The 22,199-nt window shown below is 41.3% G+C and overlaps 1 protein-coding gene across 2 annotated transcripts in view; it reads left to right on the top strand.

Annotated features, from left to right (window-relative positions):
- kl-3 (dynein heavy chain 8, axonemal kl-3) overlaps nucleotides 1–22,199 on the top strand; it is a 654,155-nt gene that overhangs the window by 40,748 nt on the left and 591,208 nt on the right. For both annotated transcript variants that reach the window (XM_070288691.1, XM_070288692.1), the window contains exons 2-3: nucleotides 11,976–12,079; nucleotides 12,135–13,476. In XM_070288691.1, coding sequence (XP_070144792.1) covers nucleotides 11,976–12,079; nucleotides 12,135–13,476 — 1,446 coding nt within the window. The remainder of the gene's footprint in view (nucleotides 1–11,975; nucleotides 12,080–12,134; nucleotides 13,477–22,199) is intronic.

Here is a 22,199-nt window from a genome sequence, read left to right as displayed (position 1 = left end):
AGCAAAGGGCGCTGATCGACAGCTTGGAGCGCATCATGAGCAAAGTAACGCTCGACACATGCCAACATTTTGAGGCAATTATTTTTTAATATTGGAATGAAATTAAAAACATTCATGTCCAAATACACAAAAAATTTCAAAATCCTAAGGAATTGGGATATGACGATTTCCGATATTTAATGGCCGAAGATGGCATTGTGTCCTTTCAAGAAACAATTGGAGGAGTAAGGAAAGCTGCGACGGTAGCCAGTTCCCCTACGGCGGCAGCATTACCGCTGCCAAAGGTAACGATTCCCAAATTTGATGGAAATTACCTACAATGGCAACAATTTAATGACTTGTTCATGAAAATGATTCATGAATCAACAATACCCACAATTCAAAAAATTTGGTATTTAAAAACTAATTTAATTGGAGAGGCGGAACGTTTAATTCGTCACTTGTCGCTTACAGAAAGCAATTATGCGACAGCTTGGAAAATGTTGCAAGAACGATATAGCAACAAAAGAGTGCTATGCAACACTCTTATCAAAAAATTGTTAGATTTCGCACCCATATCTAATGATGCAAAAGGAATAAAGGCACTGCATGATAATATAAAAGAAACATTATCTGCATTAAATAATATTGAAATTAAAACGGATAATTGGGATCCAATCCTTTTACACTTATTAACAAAGAAATTGGATCGCCAAACACACTTGCTGTATGAGCAGTCAATTCCGGATACATGGAATTTACAATCAATACAGGAATATTTGGAATTCTTGGAGCAAAGATTTCTCACGCTGGAGGCCATATCCGGTGAGAAAATCAAAAAGCCGACCACGTGTGCTGCAGGAGCAGAAGCACAATTTAATAGTTCTTTTTTGAAAAAAGCCAAATCATAGCATTTTTAAATGTAATGATTTTTTAAAAAAGACTCCACCAGAGCGACTTAGCTAGACGCAAAAGAACAAATTATGTATTAAATGTCTGAGTGCAAATCATACCTCCAAAACATGCACAAGGAGGAATTGCTTTACATGCAACAAAGGACATAATACACTACTGCACCTAAAAAAGGTTGCTGACAACCAAGAGACCATTACTGCAGCATCAGTAAACGGCAGACAAGAAAACTACGTATTCCTAGCCACGGCAAGAGTCATCGTCCTAGGCAACAATGGACAAATGGCGGAATTCAGAGCACTATTAGACTCTGGATCCCAGATAAATGCAATTTCTGAGAGAGCAATTCAGAAATTGTCATTGAAAACCACGAACTCTATGCTTAAAATAAACAGCATAGGTGGAAAGGCACACACGTCAAGCTCCAGAGTCAATGTAGAGATAAAGTCAAAATATGGAAACTTTGTCTCAAGACTGGAAGCGATGGTAATGCCTCACATTGTTGCTGATCAGCCGACATATCCAATCTCGACGGAAAATTGGAAAATCCCGAACATCACGTTGGTTGACCCTAATTTCGGAAGTCCAGGAAAAATAGACTTGCTGATTGCAGCACAGCATTATTTTGAAATAATGCTATCAGAGAGTCTACACCTCCACAAGGGACTACCACGACTGCAAAATACCAAGCTTGGCTGGATTGTAGCTGGAAAAATATTAAATGAAAAAAGAACATCGTCCGTTTGTGCAGTTCTCACGGAGGCAGAGAAAGTAGATGAGCAACTAGAGAAGTTCTGGGAGCTTGACAATTTTCAACCCGAAAAGAAGTGTTATTCACCGGTTGAAAAGCAATGTGAGACCCACTTCCTAGAAAATATTCAGCGAGCACAAGACTCAAGATTCATCGTCCAGTTACCATTTCTGGAGCATACATCAGCCCTGGGGGAGAGTCGTGACATTGCCACACTATTTCACCCCACATCATTGTGTGTTGAAACCAGAGAGTCACACAACAAAATTACGTGTGGTTTTCGACGCATCAACAGTGACATCCTCTGGAAAGTCATTAAATGATTTGTTGCACACAGGCCCAACAGTGCAAAATACATTAAGGTCAATATTGCTACGCTTTAGAATACACAAATATGTATTCACTGCCGACATTGAGAAAATGTACAGGCAAATTTGGATTAATCCAAAGGATCAACACTATCAAATGATAGTATGGAGAAATAACCCATCGGAAACGCTAAAATATTACCGTCTGAAAACGGTGACATATGGCACAAAATCAGCACCATACTTTGCAACGAAGTGCTTAGAACATTTGGCAACTAAACAAATGCAGCATTATCCGGTTGGATCTCATGCACTTAAAAATGATTTCTACGGGGATGAATGCATCACTGGAGCAGATACAATGCCCGAAGCCCTGCACATAACTAAGCTAACTGAGCTAAACAAAATTTTGCTAAGTTCTGGGTTTAAATTACGGAAATGGTGCGCAAACAGTAATCAACTACTACAGGGATTAAACAAAGATGACATAATCCCTGAAGTTCAGTTGGAAGATACTGCGTATGAAGATTGCTGTGTCAAAACTCTTGGAATTATTTGGAATCCCAAGATCGACAAACTTTGCGGCAAAACACAAGTTGCCACAAACTTCAAAATAACGAGACTCAGAAATATTTAAAATATTTGATCCTCTTGGAGTATTCTCTCCAGTTGTCATAAAGGCCAAAATATTTATGCAAGGTCTGACCAAAGAGAAATTCGAATATAACGAAGAATTACTGGAACATCTTCAGAAGCAATGGATTGTATTCCGAGAAAGCTTACAGGCTTTGAATGAAATAAAAATTTCACGACATGTCTTCGAAGGTAAAACACCAACGACGAAGGAAATACATACATTTGTAGACGCTTCAGAGAATGCATATGCAGCAGCAGGATATCTTCGAGCAGTTCAGAAGGATAAAAGGGTAACTGTTCAACTACTATGTGCAAAATCGCATTTGGCACCAATAAACACGATAACCCTTCCTCGATTGGAATTAAAGGCTGCAGTGCTTGGGGCGCAGTTAAGGTCCACGGTAAAGGAACAGCTGTCCATGCAAGCAGTTCCTACATATTTCTGGGCAGATTCCGAAATTGTGCTTTCCTGGATAAATAGCCCGACCACAATAAAGGACAAATTTGTGGCAACAAGAATTACGACGATTCAGGAAGCATCGTTACAAAAGGAATGGAGACATGTCCCATCAGAACAGAACGCCGCGGATGTTGCATCAAGAGGAATACGTGGTTCCAAATTCGCAAATCACAGTCTTTGGTTTTATGGGGCACTCTTTTTGTATGGACCAGCGTCAAAATGGACAGCACCGTTTATTGCATCCAAAATTGAGCGCATGGCCAAAACTGCAGAAACATTTTTAGGAGCAGTTAAAGAAGATAGCAGTCTGATATACAATATTAATCACGGAAATTCATTTTCCAAGCTACTACGGATAGTAGCTTATATCCTGCGGTGGAAAAGAAAACCACTAGTTGCAGGAGCAACAATAAACGTTGAAGAACTTGAACGAGCAAGGAAATTAATTCTTCGCAGCATCCAGCAGAAGCATTTCATCGCAGAGTTCAAAAGTTTGAAGAAGTCTCGCGATGTCGAAAAGAGCAGCAACATAAGCTCTCTCACACCGTTTATAGACCAGGACAATCTCATCCGAGTTGGCGGAAGGTTGGAAGCGGCGGCATTATCATATGATGCTAAGCACCCAATACTGCTTCCATACAATAACTCAATCGTCAAGCTCATCTTTGAAAAAGTGCACAAGGATAATATGCACTGTGGAGTCCAAGCACTAGTGGCCACTTCACGACAAAGATATTGGGGTATAAAGGCAAAAAAAATTGCCCGAAATGTTGTACTCAGCTGTGTAAAATGTACCAGAGCCAAACCAAAATTGATGGAACAAATCATGGGATATTTACCACCATTAAGAGTAACGCAAGCAAGGCCGTTCCTTAATGCCGGCGTTGAATATTGTTGACCTTTTAAAATCCACTATAAAATTCGTGGAAAGAAACCACATACAGCATACATTGCCATATTTTGCTGTTTCGCCACTAAAGCAGTCCATCTGCAGCTAGTAAGCGATCTTACAACGGAGGCATTCTTGGGAGCACTGTGTTGGTTTATAAGTCGACGTGGAAGATGTCAAACGCTGCACTGCGATAATGCAACCAATTTTGTTGGACCTAGGAATAAGCTTCAAGAGTTGGAAGATGCCATCTTTTCGGAGAAAGCCAGAAAGGCTATTATTGAGAGGTGCTGTAACAAAGGAGTCAACTTTAAATTTATCCCGCCAAGAGCACCTCATTTTGGAGGATTATGGGAAGCTGCTGTAAAATCAGCTAAGCATTTGCTGCTGAAAAATGTCACCACAGCGAATCTGACATATGAAGAGTTGGAAACAGTCATAGTCGAGATTGAAGCAATCTTAAACTGTCGGCCTCTAGTTCCTATGTCATCGGATCCAAATGATTTGACTGCAATTACTCACGGTCATTTTCTTATTGGAGAACCACTAACCGCTCAAGCTGACAGCGAGCCTTCTCAGCAACCACAGTCATTGGGACAAAGATGGCAAGCTGTATCCAAATTAAAGCATGCCTTTTGGAGTCAATGGTCAACCGACTATCTTCAACAATTACAACAAAGGCAAAAATGGAGGCGATCATCAGCAAATATAAAGGAAAGAAAGCTTTGGTGTTGATCAAAGAAGACAACACACCAGTACTCCAGTGGCCAATGGGACGAGTTGTCAAGATATTTCATGGAAAGGACAATTTTGTCAGAGTAGTGGAGGTAAAAACCGCAACAGGATACTTCAAGCGTGATATCCAGCATATAGCACCGCTATTTCCGGAAGAAGAACCAGTACACAAACACCCCGTATCCGAAGAATCTGACGACAACAGCGTTGATGAACATGCATCGAAGAGGACGAAGACATCAATTATGTCTACAGTGACAATGACATTTATAGTAATGCTTCTAGTGTTACCATTAACTGTGGCACAATCCATTAACGTGACACAGTTTATGTCAAGGCCTGGAATTTTCTTCGAAAAAATTGCAAAGGGCCAACTTGCCACCACGGATTGGTCTATCGTTGTATATTACAATTTAAATCCCTACTGGCATGATATGAACACATTCTCAATGGGAGTTACAAAAGTTGGCCACGTATGTCCACAATTTCCAAACAAGGAAGCATGTACAAGTATGTATCATCATTTGAAACATCTGGAGGAGGACCTGCAAGCTGAAAATATGCTACTAGCAAGAACTCGAAAACAAAGAGCCCCACTCCACATCGTTGGAAATATAGCAAGTAGTCTTTTTGGTGTATTGGATTCAACATATGCCAAAGACATGGCTAGCACAATAACAAAGGTTAAACATAATGAGGAACACTTATTAACCTTATTAAAAAAGCAAACGTCCTTAATAGATTCAACAATTAATGTCATAAACAGAGACGAAATTTCGAACTCTAAGCGACTTTATTGAGGACTAGATTGCTGACACAAGAAATGCCAGTAATCTATTTGATAAATGGTCATGGTATACTTCACTGTCGACTCAGCTGGCGATGATGGCGTCAAATCTTCGACGGGTACAATCGGAAATAATTAATATATTAACCGATGTTCGTCACAACAAAATCAGCCCAATGTTGATATCACCACGAAAGCTTAAGGAACAACTGGAGCAAATACGAAGACTCTTAAAGACTGGGATAATTCTTCCAGTGTCTCCTCATGGCATACCAGATGATGAAGGGAGAAGGAGCTATTGTAGATGATCACGCCATTATTAAAGTCAAGTTTCCGTTGCTTTCGTCAGTTTTAGACATCTACAAACTGACTCCCATTCCATTCATATCTCAGGAAGGGATCCAGTCAATTGAAACAAGAGCACCGTTTCTGGCAATCAACAGTCATCATGATGAGTTTGTAGAAATGTGTGAGGCGGATTTTAAGACTTGCCAAGAACGAGCTAAGAACGATTTCATTTGCTACAATAAGCAAGCGATGTTCTCTTCAGAGACAAGTTGTGAGATGAAATTGTTTCATAATAAAACAGATGCTTCTTGCAAACTAATAACTACACAAAGAGCATTTTTATGGCTTGGAACGTATGCCGAAAATCAATGGATCTTTGCTACAAATTCATGCTTAAAGCTATCTGCTGTGTGTGTAGATGGCTCATCTGATATAGAATTACAAGGCTCTGGATGGTTAACTGCCAGACCTGGATGTACAATTCGAAATACATTAATGACAATCACGACACGAGAAGCCACAGAAACTAAACTTCAAGCATCATATGCTCGTTTTGGAGACATCGACTTAACAGAAACTATGACAAAGAGCTCCAATACTACGAATTCAATCGATGCACAGTAGCGCCTCTCGAACAATTAGCGTTGCAAAAATCAAAAAAGTCATGTTCGCAAAAACAATTTTAACCAGACTTATTCGACAGGAAATTTAACAAGGATTCAGAATCTGCAATAAAATCAATTTTAAGATTTTTTTTGTAGAAGTTATGAGCATTTAAAGTTGAACTTTGTTTCGTTTTTTGCATCATACAAAAAAAAATGTGTAAATTGGTCGACTTTCAGGTAATATTACAAAAAAACCATAAAACCAATGGTCATGGTTTTTACTTTAAATGATAGATACATTCATAAACTATTAAAGAACCTTAAAAAAACGACACTTTGGTTTGGGCTTCTACAGGTAAATCGCTACCTGCCAGGTGTCCATTTTTTTCACCTTTTTCTGCCTAAAGTAGTCTATATCTTCTGACGCCAATGAAAGTCACTGACTACACTATGACTACAAGTTCCGTGGATCTTTCCTGGATCAGAATTAACTTTCATCGGCTGCGTCGAGCTGCGTCTGCGGAAATGCAACGCAAAAAACCAAAACAACTCAGGGTAAAATATACCAAAATAACGACACAATTTCATACATTTCAAGAAATATACTAACTGTAGCGCGTGGCGGTTACACTTCGAATTAAAAAAAAAATTTTTTCAGTTTTCAAATTATTTTTATTCGAGCAAATACATAAAAATAAACATAAAAAATTAAATAAAAATTTTTGTTTAAAAATTGTTTTCATTGAAAAAAAATTATTTTTTCACTTTGATACCCTTTAAAAAGGCTTATTTGTGGGCGTGGTACTTTATGCAGTACATATATATATTTTGCAACAATTGCCTGTCCAATACCGTTTAAATTATTCGATTACGTTATTTGGTTCAAAAGATATGATTTTTGCAACGCTAAATGATAAAAGGCGCTACTGTGCGACGTTCATTTCCGAACGGCTTTTCAACCGTATGAAGTTGCCATTCCGCAACATCCAGGCCGAAGTCTCTGGTCTAAACCAGTCGGTTTCCGCGAAGTCGACTAGGCTATGCCATTTCCAAATTCGTTCTCCTACGAAGCCGGGTCTCCAATTAGACACCGAAGCTTATGTCCTTCCGGAATTAGCGGGCAAATTGCCCTCCCATCCAATCTCTCGGAATTCCTTGAGAGACCTGCCCGCTCTCCAGTGGGCAGACCCGACGTTCTATGAGAGTTCGCAACTGGACGTCCTAATCGGTGCCGACATTTTACCGTCGGTAATGTTGAATGGCACCCGAAGAAGTATTTGCGGCTCTCTTCTAGGCCAAGAGACTATTTTCGGATGGGTGCTTACGGGGCCGATCTCCCATGTAAAGGCGAACAGAGTCAAATCTTTTACGACGCAGGTTCATCCAATAGGCGATGATTCCTCTCGCCGATGTTCTAACGTCCCTTTCCGTTGCTTTCCACCGCTGAGCCCGAGTTCAAGGGCGAAGCCTAGTCGATCTTACGTCGATGGCAACACCTCAAGACTAAAGCGCAGCAGTTTAGTGCACGGTGGAACTCCACGAATGCAATCAATGGCAATGTCCGTCACGGAACGTCCAAATTTGAGATCGAAGGAATGCACTATGGTTTTTTTCGCGTTTTTTTTGGCATTAACTCTAATTTTAAACCTATTGATCTGAAATTTGGTTTGTATACATTTTTTAAGCTTTTATGATGACCTACCAAGTTTCAAATGATTTGGGGCACTATTTCATATAGCTGCCATATAACCGATCTGGCCGATTTGCACCAACATTTTTGTTTTTCAAGCTATTGCTTTAAAATTTGGTTTGTATACATTTTTTAAGCTCCCAAGATGACCTACCAAGTTTGAAATGATTTGGTTATATTTTAACAAAAAAACTTTTTTGGGCGAATCGGACAGATCTGTTATATGGCAGCTATATGAAATAGTGCCCCAAATCATTTGAAACTTGGTAGGTCATCATAAAAGCTTTAAAAATGTATACAAACCAAATTTCATATGTTAAAGTTACATATTTTTTTTATCTGTCTAGGGTGTTTAAAAATTAAAAATAAAAAAAAAGTTAAGATACATAAAAATAAAAAAATTGACTTTATGCCAAAAAAAACGCGAAAAAAACCATAGTGGAATGGCGGCTCGGCAGAATCGTTTCTGCCTTTCCAGGAGCCGATGACCGCATTCGAGTTGGAGAGAGCCGCACATAAAGCGCCCTCTCCATAATGTCATACTTTTCCCTGCGGAGGATACGGAATCCTCCGTTCCCAGGGACTAGGGCTTCTTACTTTTCGAGGTCCAATCGTTCGTACTCCCCCTTCTAAAGAACTTCGTTTTTTTTTCTTTTATCGCAGGACCCGTTTTTCATACAATGGCTCCACGTCCTCGCACCGCCCAGTCCTTGGATAGCAGACGTTCCCGAGGTATTCAATCCTACCGCTGCCGAGTCTGCCGGGGAATCCATCCTCTTTGGAAGTGCAAGAGGTTCCGAAAGCTGAGCGCCGAGAAGCGCCTCCGAGCAGTACTTATTAATAAGTACGCAGCGAAGGCGGCTGCAAAAAGTGCAGTGGGAACCACCACACCCTGCTTCATATGCACGAGGAGCCGTCTCCATCACATCCGTCGCGCAATCCGCGCCAATCCGCCAGGTCGCATCCCTGCTGTTCCGCCGGGTCCGTCTCCCGCTCTTCGTCGCCAAACCGGGTCGCCATTGAGCGTCCACGTCCGGAGGTCTCCGCTACGGCTACGTCGGTGGCCACGTTGGATCGTCAGAAGACGGTCCACATACTTCCGACAGCCATCGTCGTGGTGGACACGGGATCTACGTTCGAGACCGCGGCGATGATCGACCCCTGTATGGCGTTGAGCAGCATCGATCGATGGCTGGCGGCCGCTTTTCGGCTGCCTTTCACCAGTCTGGGAGACGACGAGGTCTGTTCGACGACTCTCCGATCCCGAACAGGCAACTTCAAGCTCGAGGTTGTCCTGAAGCTCGACCCGAGCCTCAAGATCCGGCCTCCTATTCGGGCTCTGAGCGACGCCACACGGGCTAAGTTCGGAGACATCCGTCTTGCGGATAAGCAATTTCACCGCCCGGCAACCATCTCTCTCGTGTGCTCAGACCTGTTTGCGAAGCTGATCCAACCGGAGTTCCTGGAACTCGAGGATGGTTTGCCCGTTGCTCCGTTCCAGAGCAGTTCTGGAACGATGAAGCTGTTCCTGATTCCTTTTGCTAGCGCACGGGGAAGAATGTTCACGCCAAAAAGGCGTGAAGTTCTGAGCGGCAGTGTAAGCGGCCAGCGCTTGCACTTAAGCTTGTGCTCCCGCTCACTGTTTCCTCCGCTCTTCCCGTCTCCCTCTCTTTCGCTACTCTTCAGCAGCGAATTTACCACTCCGCGGTCCCTGCAGCCCTTTCCATGTACATCTAAGTTAGTTTTTAATATAGAAGTGAAGCAAATAAAACTGTTTGAAGTGAAGCTACCCCCCTCTCGCCTACTATTTTGGACACACTTGGGAAAACTTCCAGCCTTCGACAGCCCTTCCGACGACCACGGCATCACCCCAGAAGGACGACGATTTTTCTGGCCACTCAGCCCCTCCATTTCACCTCTAATCAGCGAAGATGATGTTCTTAATAATCTTAGAACAATCAAACTTTACTTTTCCTCTGGTCCAGATCTTGTACCTAGCTGCGTTCTGAGAAATTGTGCCAGCTCATTATGTAGACCACTGTCTAGACTTTTTCAGTTATCACTTCAGCATACGTTTTTCCCCGAAGTTTGGAAACAATCTTTTATCATTCCGCTTCATAAAAAGAGCAGTAAATCTAATATTGAACACTATAGTGGTATAGTAAAACTTAGTGCTATTCCCAAATTAATCGAATTCCTAATTACTACTCAGCTTCAGGACCAATGTAGCTCAATAATGTCCCCCTCACAGCATGGCTTCATGAAACGTAAATTTTAATTTCATCTTGAGGTTCAGTACGCCTTTGTACATTGTGTTCCAAAGCAGTTGACCCAGGACGAAGCCCTGCTTCTAGTCTCGGGAACGGATGTCCTATACTCAGGCGATGGATCACTATCATATTTAGCGATGAAGCTAAATTTTATGTAAGTGTCGGTGAGCAAAGGAGAGTCATCCGTAACAAAACAAAAGACAGCCTTAAAATAACAGTTAAGTTCCCAGCCACCATTATGGTGTGGACTACGCATAAAAATATATTAACATACTAGAAGAAAAAAAAAAATCAAAAAAAAAAAAATCAATACCTGGCGATGAATGAGTGGACTGAATTATTTATTTTTTAGTTTTGTAAGTTTTATTAAGGATTTAGCGGGCTTACAAAGGTGTAAGCGGTTTGTGGCTTACGAGCGGCTGCGTTACTGTACAATTCTAGATAAGCGATTTTGCTAGCGGTTGCGGTCAATTATACAGAAGCAATAGAACTGGCGAAGAACAGCGTGCAGAAAAAGAATAAAAATGCATAGACAAATACATACACAAATACATAAGCTTTCATGTGAAGCGGTACAGTGATGAGCATTATTCTAGGTGCGATTATATGAAATAAATAACAAGTAAGAAAGCAATGAAAATGACCTATCTATTTCTCAACAATACCAAAGCTGGCAGACTGTGGCGAATACATATTTCAGCAAGATGGAGCACCATCTCATACTGCCAAACGAATAAGAACATAATGTCTTAGATTGGCCATCAAATAGTCCGGAACTAAGCCCTATCGAGAATATATAAGGAATAATGAAAAGAAAACTAAAATATGAACCTCAAAAACCCTGTCTGAATTGAAACATAAGCTCCAAGAGGTTTGGGACTCTATTTCAACAGAGCAATGCCAAAATTTATTAAAACCAATGCCAAATCGTTGTAAATGTTTCGTAAAGGCCCAAGGCGATGTTACCCAATATTAATATTACACACAATCAAGTAGTTCTTATAAAAAAGTAAATAAAAAAAAAACACACCGTATGAATTAAAAAGGCGAATTTATATTATCAGTCTAATGACTCATTAAAAGAAATAAATATTATTATTGTTGTTGTTGAAGTAAAATACATTTTTTGTTTTAAACTTAAGCGAATAAAGTTATAATTCTATTAAAAATATTTTTTATGGGTGGTATACCTTATTATTGACAATATCGTTTGCTGAACATTATATACGAGTTAAAGAGCTTGCCGTACGAATTAATGGTGGTCGAGGCTCGTAGAGTCGGAAATAACTCTTTTACAGCGTAAATATTTTCTAGCTAATTTTAGAATTAGCATACAATGCCTTATAATATAGGTTAGGTTAGGTTATACCGGACGGCCCTCGAGGGGCCACACATAGGCCAATATGGCCCATAGCTATCCGGGGAAACTCCTGGATGGACCTAGAGACTATTTATGCGGGTTTCGAGATAATTGAATATCAAGGTGTTTTTCGCAAAGGCAAGGAGTTCGCCTGGCTTTCTCCTGGAGGCATCTTCTAGCGATGCCAGAACTGGAGAGCCTAGGTATCTCATTCTTGCCCTCGTTAGGGCCTTATAATATTAGCTGTAGAAGTTTTATAGCTTTTATCTTATATTTAGTCTTATATTTCTTTTTTTTCCTTTAAGCGATGGGCGGAAATTGATAACCAAGTTACACTAGCTCTTAATGAAGCAAAGGATAATGTTCGTTACATATCGTCATTGCAAAAATTTTGGGATCCATTATACCGGTAAAAAATTGCCTTCTTTTTATAAATTATTTTCTTATAAGTAATTTTTTCTTAGCTCTTCCCCAGACGTCATAATCAGCAGTTTGCCTGGACTTATGGTAGCAATACGAAACGTTTCTAAGACGGCTCACTACTTTAATACTCCTGTTAATGTTACAGGCTTGATGGTAAAAATTTCAAATCAGCTTACCATAACTAGCAAAAATTATATCACTGATAATGAGCACAGAAGCCTTTGGGATATATCATCACCAGAATTAATTGAAAAAATTGAAAAATGCAAAGAAGTTATGGAGAACTATAGGAGAATATATAAGCACACTGTTGAGGAAATGAAAAATAGTAGCGAGCGGCCTTGGGTTGTATCGTCTGTTTATATATTTACTTGCTTGGACAATTTTCTGCAGCGTCTTGAAAAAGTTAAGTGGATTGCCAATACAGAAATTACGTATTCTATTTTGGACCGTAACATGATAAGTGGAATGGAAAAATTTAACGCTATGATAAAAGGAGCACGAATAACCATCAGCAGTCAATTATATGACCCATTAAATTATCGAATTGAGACGTTTGATACAGATTTTGAAAAATTTTTTAAAGAAGTTGAGGAAGCAGAGGTTGGAATGCAACAGTTTGTTAAAATGCTTTCCACCGAATGCCTCACAGCGGAATCTGTAATGTTGGTTCTTAAACGTTTCGAAGCTTTAAATTTGGAGTGTTTATGTCTAGATCGACGATACTTAGAAGTTGCTGAAATGTTGGAAAAGGAGATGTTTCTTTTGAAAGATGTATACAATGAGGAAAGGGGTAATCCTTTTATTCCTCGAAATCTTCCTCCCGTTGCAGGTCGAATAGTCTGGATCCGATCAATTTTCAAAAAAATTAATGTGCCTATGCAAGCATTAAAATCACGTCAATGTGTGCTTGCTCATAAGAAAGCGCAACGAACTGTCCGTTATTATAATTATATGAATGGAATCATCTGTCATTACGAGATGGCTTATCACAAAGCTTGGTTTGATTACGTTGAAGAAGTTCGTTGTCTGTTAAATGCTCCTATTATGGCTATAAACAAGGATGAGGCCTTATATACAGTTAATTTGGATCGTGCTATACTACAATTAATTTCAGAAACAGAGTGGATGTGGAAACTAAATTTAGAAGTACCAAATATGGCTGCAACGGTGGCTTATTGCAAAGACCGTTTATTAGGACCTGCAACATCCTTAAGTTCAATTTTGCAACGATTTGATAGATTGCGGGCCTCTCTCACACCGGTCTTTATAAATATAATGCGTTTTCGATTACAAGAAGTATCTATAATGTTAAAACCATCCTTGTCAACAGTCACTTGGATATCTGAAAGTCTTGAAGATTATGTGGAGAAAGTTTGTGAGGTAAGACTTCAAGATCACTTTTACCCTTGCAGACGGTGTTATTATAAATTTACATATTGTTTTTAAAGTTTATTACATTTGTACTGCGCACTTATCGTGGGGAGGTATAACTAGTTCCTTGGGAAATACCTACTTTACTAAACCTAGCTAAAGAATATTTTGTGTTAATCGTAGCCACGTCGTTCTCCATGAACTAGTGATAATAGTTTGTAAGTAGTAATGCTTGCGCGGATGTGTCTTGGAGGTGGTTATTGGTAACATGGTATCTATACTACGCGTGATGTTACTATTAACAGGCCGAGTCGATTTTGGAATCTATGTCTACACGTCTGCCTATCTGTTTTTCCATGTGAGCTAGGCTCTCAGTTTTGGCGACTATAGTATGTAGAGTTTGTAATGTTAAGTACATAGTTTATTAAGATAAGTATTTATTTATTTATTAAGAATAGCAAATATCTGCCATTTTTAATCCATATCCTTACCTCAGACCAGATAAGGAGTGTTTTTTAATGATATGCTCCGACTCACATCAGGTGGTCAGAGGCAAGGATAGGTGTCTTAAAATATTATTTTTGTTTAAGTCTAATGACATTTCAAAATATAACAGAAAGTACATGTCGTTGTAAAACAAACATAAAACGCGAAAAGGATCGTGTGCCTCGAAATTAGATTTACAAATATCCAAAGCTATAGGCCGAAAGTAACGTGATGGCCTAGAAGGAACTGAGAAACGTATTTGATTTAAAATATTACTGGAAAAAATATATCCGTTTATTAGTTTATGAAGGAACATCACTCCATGGCAGGTTCGACGATCCTTTAAGAGAGGGCAGGTCCAGAAGGCGTAGTCTGTCGGCATACGGAGGAAGGTGGCGATGTGGGTCCCAGTCTAAACCCCGAAGAGCGAACAAAAGGAATTGTTTCTGTACCGATTCAATAAGGTCTTGATACTTTGTATATTGAGGGGACCATACACACGAACAATATTCGAGTATGGGCCGAACCAGAGACATATATAAGAGTTTTGTTGTATAGGGATCATCGAATTCCTTAGACCATCGTTTTAAAAAAATACTAAAAATTACTTTCTAAAATTTACTTCTATATAGCTTCGACGCTGCGGCGGGTAAAAAACTCCGCTAGTTGCTTATTGGCATGCCCTAAAATACCACTTGCTGCATGTTCGAACTCCTTTCTCGCCATCAACCATGGCACTGTACAAGGGGCAGGCCACAGACATCATTAAATGCCCAGATGGTGCTGCCTTAAATGCGCAATTCCGACATTTCAGCGAATTTCCACATCTGTTTGATCTGTGCCCCCCTTCTCCGCATCGACGGCAGACCTCCTTGGCAGCATTACACTCAGCGACCTTATGGTCAACCCGAGGCAACGGAAACATCCGACCACAGGGTCAAAGCTTCTCACCTTAAAAGAGAACCGTTTAATATAGCAGCGTTTGACATTGAGCAGAAACTGCATAGCCTCAGCTGCTTCCTCCAGAATAACATTTATTACACCATCTGAGGCTTCCCACGTCTTACTGACAACACACATACCTTTGTCAAAGTCGTTGTAAGTCATTCTTTCTTTAAAATTGTTTTCATACAACTCCGTCAGGAGTTCATCACAACTGATACGCCTGTGCACCCCTTGTATGACCACTTTAGGCCCTACTTTTTCATTAATAACCACATCGCGTTGGGCGATGTACTTGCAAGATTTTGACTATGAAATTAAACATAGGTCAGGTAGCAAGATGAGACATGTGGATGTGTTGAGCAGGGTGTATTGTTTTTTTGTGACGGATAGCTTAATACATCGCTTAAGAGAAGCACAGCAAACAGATGATTGGACTAGGGCAGTAAAGAGTGTTGTTGAGACAAAAGGTATGAAGATTTCTATATATCAAACGGAATTTTATTCAAGGATCAGAATAAGAAGTTGCTAGTAGTGCCATCGCTTATGGAAGACGAGATAATTCGAAATCCGCATAAGCAAGGTCACTTGCCAAAGCTGGTAGGCAAGAAGGGTTCCTTACACTAATCGATAAAGGTGACAAGCCGTTGGTTACGTACCATATAGACCATGTTGGCCCGATGGAGTTGTCCAAAAAGCGCTATAATCACATTCTCGTAATAGTGGATGCCTTTTCTAAGTACGTATGGTTATATCCTACACGAAGTACTGGGGTTGAAGAAGTTTTGGGTTGCTTGGAGTGTCAGTCGGTCATTTTTGGTAACCCATACAGGATTGTATCGGATCGAGGAGCTGCTTTCACTTCACACTTGTTTAAGGAGTATTGCGAAAGGGAGAAAATCCAGCATTTGCCAATTGCGACAGGAGTTCCCAGAGGTAATGGACAGGTAGAACGCATGCACAAGATGGTGGTTCCACTGTTATCTAAACTGAGTGAGGAGAGTCCAGGATGCTGGTATAAGCAGGTTGGCAAGGTACAACAGACGGTTAATAACACTGAGCCAAGGAGTACAAAGGTGTCTCCGTTTAAGGTTCTAACAGGCCTCGATATGCGTGTTTCCAGTAATTTGGAGTTAAAGGAGTTGATGCAGGAATGTTTAATATCAGAGCTAAATGATGAAAGAGATAAGTTGCGAGTAAAGGCAAGACAGAATATTCAGGATATTCAAATAGAAAACAAAAGGGCTTTTGACTCTAAAAGAAAGGTAGAAAGCAAGTTTGCAGTAAACGATTTGGTAGCTATTAAACACACACAGTATGGAACAGGCTTGAAGTTGAAATGAAAGTACTTAGGTCCTTATAAGGTAGTAAAGATTAATAATCATTGGCGTTATTAGGTTGAAAGAGTCGGACAAAGAGAAGGACCATATAGAACCAAGACAGTTGCAGAGTATATGAAACCATTCGGGTCGAATCAAACATCAGGAAGGCCGAATCCGGTCGTGTTGATGGAGTGGCCAGAGTCACCAGGAGCGGTCTCACCTACTAGTTTCTGGCTCCCTTCTTTTAAATACTAGAAACATACTTGATTGCAGGGTTAAGCTCTGGCAACTCTTCGTTAGGCAGTCGCCGCCAGAATCTCGCTTTGATCGCACACGTTTTTGGAATAAGCTAATCAAACTACATATATATTTTGTAAAATTAAAAAACCAGTTAAAGTCGAGTGAAATAAAAAATATCCTAATTTAAAGTCGGTGTTACAACTTTATTAAAAGAGGACACTGCATGTATTTACATTTAGAGTTGTTAAGACACAATAAATTGTGAGTACACCAGGACAATATGTTGTTCAAATCAGCTTGCAAAAGCTGAGGATAGTCAGGATTAACAAGAGGCAAACATAGTTTAACGTCATCAGCGTACATCATGACATAAGAGTGGAGAATAACTTGGGGCAGATCATTTATAAAAAATAAAAAATTAAAAATGGCAGATATAAGAGGACCGAGGTGGCTCCCTTGAGGAACAACAGAAGTCACGTGAACAAGGTTTGAGAATGAACCCTTGAATGCAACTCTTTGAGTACGGTTCGACAAATAAGTAAAAATCCACTTGATCAACATAACCGGAAAACCCAAAAGACAAAGTTTCTTTAGCAGTAACTAATGATTCACCGAATCGGAGGCTTTGCTGAAATCTGTAAAGATCACATCGGTTTGGGTTTTTTAAACGTGTTTCTAATGACAGCAACAAACTCAAAGAGATTTTTAGACGTTGATTTACGTTTCATGAAGCCATGCTGTGAGGGGGACATTATTGAGCTACATTGGTGCTGAAGCTGAGTAGTAATTAGGAATTCGATTAATTTGGGAATAGCACTAAGTTTTACTATACCACTATAGTGTTCAATATTAGATTTACTGCTCTTTTTATGAAGCGGAATGATAAAAGATTGTTTCCAAACTTCGGGGAAAAACGTATGCTGAAGTGATAACTGAAAAAGTCTAGACAGTGGTCTACATAATGAGCTGGCACAATTTCTCAGAACGCAGCTAGGTACAAGATCTGGACCAGAGGAAAAGTAAAGTTTGATTGTTCTAAGATTATTAAGAACATCATCTTCGCTGATTAGAGGTGAAATGGAGGGGCTGAGTGGCCAGAAAAATCGTCGTCCTCCGTGGTCGTCGGAAGGGCTGTCGAAGGCTGGAAGTTTTCCCAAGTGTGTCCAAAATAGTAGGCGAGAGGGGGGTAGCTTCACTTCAAACAGTTTTATTTGCTTCACTTCTATATTAAAAACTAACTTAGATGTACATGGAAAGGGCTGCAGGGACCGCGGAGTGGTAAATTCGCTGCTGAAGAGTAGCGAAAGAGAGGGAGACGGGAAGAGCGGAGGAAACAGTGAGCGGGAGCACAAGCTTAAGTGCAAGCGCTGGCCGCTTACACTGCCGCTCAGAACTTCACGCCTTTTTGGCGTGAACATTCTTCCCCGTGCGCTAGCAAAAGGAATCAGGAACAGCTTCATCGTTCCAGAACTGCTCTGGAACGGAGCAACGGGCAAACCATCCTCGAGTTCCAGGAACCCCGGTTGGATCAGCTTCGCAAACAGGTCTGAGCACACGAGGGAGATGGTTGCCGGGCGGTGAAATTGCTTATCCGCAAGACGGATGTCTCCGAACTTAGCCCGTGTGGCGTCGCTCAGAGCCCGAATAGGAGGCCGGATCTTGAGGCTCGGGTCGAGCTTCAGGACAACCTCGAGCTTGAAGTTGCCTGTTCGGGATTGGAGAGTCGTCGAACAGACCTCGTCGTCTCCCAGACTGGTGAAAGGCAGCCGAAAAGCGGCCGCCAGCCATCGGTCGATGCTGCTCAACGCCATACAGGGGTCGATCATCGCCGCGGTCTCGAACGTAGATCCCGTGTCCACCACGACGATGGCTGTCGGAAGTATGTGGACCGTCTTCTGACGATCCAACGTGGCCACCGACGTAGCCGTAGCGGAGACCTCCGGACGTGGACGCTCAATGGCGACCCGGTTTGGCGACGAAGAGCGGGAGACGGACCCGGCGGAACAGCAGGGATGCGACCTGGCGGATTGGCGCGGATTGCGCGACGGATGTGATGGAGACGGCTCCTCGTGCATATGAAGCAGGGTGTGGTGGTTCCCACTGCACTTTTTGCGTACTTATTAATAAGTACTGCTCGGAGGCGCTTCTCGGCGCTCAGCTTTCGGAACCTCTTGCACTTCCAAAGAGGATGGATTCCCCGGCAGACTCGGCAGCGGTAGGATTGAATACCTCGGGAACGTCTGCTATCCAAGGACTGGGCGGTGCGAGGACGTGGAGCCATTGTATGAAAAACGGGTCCTGCGATAAAAGAAAAAAAAACGAAGTTCTTTAGAAGGGGGAGTACGAACGATTGGACCTCGAAAAGTAAGAAGCCCTAGTCCCTGGGAACGGAGGATTCCGTATCCTCCGCAGGGAAAAGTATGACATTATGGAGAGGGCGCTTTATGTGCGGCTCTCTCCAACTCGAATGCGGTCATCGGCTCCTGGAAAGGCAGAAACGATTCTGCCGAGCCGCCATTCCACTATGGTTTTTTTCGCGTTTTTTTTGGCATAAAGTCAATTTTTTTATTTTTATGTATCTTAACTTTTTTTTATTTTTAATTTTTAAACACCCTAGACAGATAAAAAAATATGTAACTTTAACATATGAAATTTGGTTTGTATACATTTTTAAAGCTTTTATGATGACCTACCAAGTTTCAAATGATTTGGGGCACTATTTCATATAGCTGCCATATAACAGATCTGTCCGATTCGCCCAAAAAAGTTTTTTGTTAAAATATAACCAAATCATTTCAAACTTGGTAGGTCATCTTGGGAGCTTAAAAAATGTATACAAACCAAATTTTAAAGCAATAGCTTGAAAAACAAAAATGTTGGTGCAAATCGGCCAGATCGGTTATATGGCAGCTATATGAAATAGTGCCCCAAATCATTTGAAACTTGGTAGGTCATCATAAAAGCTTAAAAAATGTATACAAACCAAATTTCAGATCAATAGGTTTAAAATTAGAGTTAATGCCAGAAAAAACGCGAAAAAAACCATAGTGCATTCTTTCGATCTCCAATTTGGACGTTCCGTGACGGACATTGCCATTGATTGCATTCGTGGAGTTCCACCGTGCACTAAACTGCTGCGCTTTAGTCTTGAGGTGTTGCCATCGACGTAAGATCGACTAGGCTTCGCCCTTGAACTCGGGCTCAGCGGTGGAAAGCAACGGAAAGGGACGTTAGAACATCGGCGAGAGGAATCATCGCCTATTGGATGAACCTGCGTCGTAAAAGATTTGACTCTGTTCGCCTTTACATGGGAGATCGGCCCCGTAAGCACCCATCCGAAAATAGTCTCTTGGCCTAGAAGAGAGCCGCAAATACTTCTTCGGGTGCCATTCAACATTACCGACGGTAAAATGTCGGCACCGATTAGGACGTCCAGTTGCGAACTCTCATAGAACGTCGGGTCTGCCCACTGGAGAGCGGGCAGGTCTCTCAAGGAATTCCGAGAGATTGGATGGGAGGGCAATTTGCCCGCTAATTCCGGAAGGACATAAGCTTCGGTGTCTAATTGGAGACCCGGCTTCGTAGGAGAACGAATTTGGAAATGGCATAGCCTAGTCGACTTCGCGGAAACCGACTGGCTTAGACCAGAGACTTCGGCCTGGATGTTGCGGAATGGCAACTTCATACGGTTGAAAAGCCGTTCGGAAATGAACGTCGCACAGTAGCGCCTTTTATCATTTAGCGTTGCAAAAATCATATCTTTTGAACCAAATAACGTAATCGAATAATTTAAACGGTATTGGACAGGCAATTGTTGCAAAATATATATATGTACTGCATAAAGTACCACGCCCACAAATAAGCCTTTTTAAAGGGTATCAAAGTGAAAAAATAATTTTTTTTCAATGAAAACAATTTTTAAACAAAAATTTGTATTTAATTTTTTATGTTTATTTTTATGTATTTGCTCGAAAAAAAATAATTTGAAAACTGAAAAAATTTTTTTTTTTAATTCGAAGTGTAACCGCCACGCGCTACAGTTAGTATATTTCTTGAAATGTATGAAATTGTGTCGGTATTTTGGTATATTTTACCCTGAGTTGTTTTGGTTTTTTGCGTTGCATTTCCGCAGACGCAGCTCGACGCAGCCGATGAAAGTTAATTCTGATCCAGGAAAGATCCACGGAACTTGTAGTCATAGTGTAGTCAGTGGCTTTCATTGGCGTCAGAAGATATAGACTACTTTAGGCAGAAAAAGGTAAAAAAAATGGACACCTGGCAGGTAGCGATTTACCTGTAGAAGCCCAAACCAAAGTGTGGTTTTTTTAGGTTCTTTAATAGTTTATGAATGTATCTATCATTTAAAGTAAAAACCATGACCATTGGTTTTATGGTTTTTTTGTAATATTACCTGAAAGTCGACCAATTTACACATTTTTTTTTGTATGATGCAAAAAACGAAACAAAGTTCAACTTTAAATGCTCATAACTTCTACAAAAAAAATCTTAAAATTGATTTTATTGCAGATTCTGAATCCTTGTTAAATTTCCTGTCGAATAAGTATGGTTAATCGTTTTTGCGAACATGACTTTTTTGATTTTTGCAACGCTAATTGTTCGAGAGGCGCTACTGTGCGTCGCCTCGGATCCCGAGTCGATTAAAGCTCGTGCTCGGTAGGTCTTGCCCAAATGGCACAAGTCAATCATCGCCGTGCCCAGAAGAACGGCTGTAGTGCCAGAGGCGAAATAGTTTTGCACTGTTAAAGTGCTTGTGGATGCATTAGGGCTGGAGGGTCTCGAAGATTGTGTAGGATGCTAGGAGCTGGAGGAACTAATATTTTCGGAACTCGCAGTGCGGTGAAGCAGCGTATGATGCCTTCCTCTACACGTGAAACAACTGTGAGTGCTCGTGCAGTCACGAAGCTGATGGCCTCGCGCGAAACAGTTTAGACAGAGTTGCTTCTTTTGGATATAGCCGGGACGCGCGTCGGCCGACATTTGGAGAAAGCGCGGTCACATCCTTATTGGATGGTTCTCCCTGGAGCATAAGTCGCACCCTCTCTGTTTAGTGCTGACTTTTGTCTCAAAGATTTGGAACTTCTTAGGGACTGCTTGCGTCGGCTTCATATCCTCTATAGCCTCTAGTGTGCGATATCTTTCGCTTAGGAAGGTGTTCATCTCTTCCAAAGCCGGAATGTCGGATTTCGACGTCAGGGACTGTTCCCATAGAGAAAGGGTAACTTTCGGCAGCTTGCTTGCGCACAGGAACACCAGCAGACAATCCCAGTTGTCCGTGGATATTTGGGAATGTGCTAGCGCTGTCAAACACCCCTGAATCGTGGACTGCAACTCTTTTAGCGGATGACCAGATTCTTGGGAGATGGAACTCAAGTTGAACAGAAGCTTGAGTTGGCTGTTGACTAAAAGTCGTTTGTTTTTGAAACGGTCTTGAAGCGCTTCCCACGCAGAGGCGAACCCGTCATTTGTGAGCGGGGATTTGGAGACGATGGCTTTCGCCTCGGCGCTCGTCTTCGTGAGAAGATGGAAGAGCTTCTCGACCGGTGTCAGCCTGGGGTTGTTGACATATACTGCCGTGAATAGGTCCCGGAAAGTGGGCCATCGAAGGTAGTCCCCGTCGAAGACTTCTGTATCGCAGGGAGGTAAGCGGCAACCGGAGGAAATTATTGGCTGGGATGGTGGTTGCACGGCTTGAGGCGTGGCACTGTCAATTGTCGCACTGAT

The sequence above is a fragment of the Drosophila kikkawai genome, chromosome X (genome assembly GCF_030179895.1).
Source record: "Drosophila kikkawai strain 14028-0561.14 chromosome X, DkikHiC1v2, whole genome shotgun sequence".
NCBI lineage: Eukaryota > Metazoa > Arthropoda > Insecta > Diptera > Drosophilidae > Drosophila > Drosophila kikkawai.
This window is presented reverse-complemented; position numbering and strand designations above follow the sequence as displayed.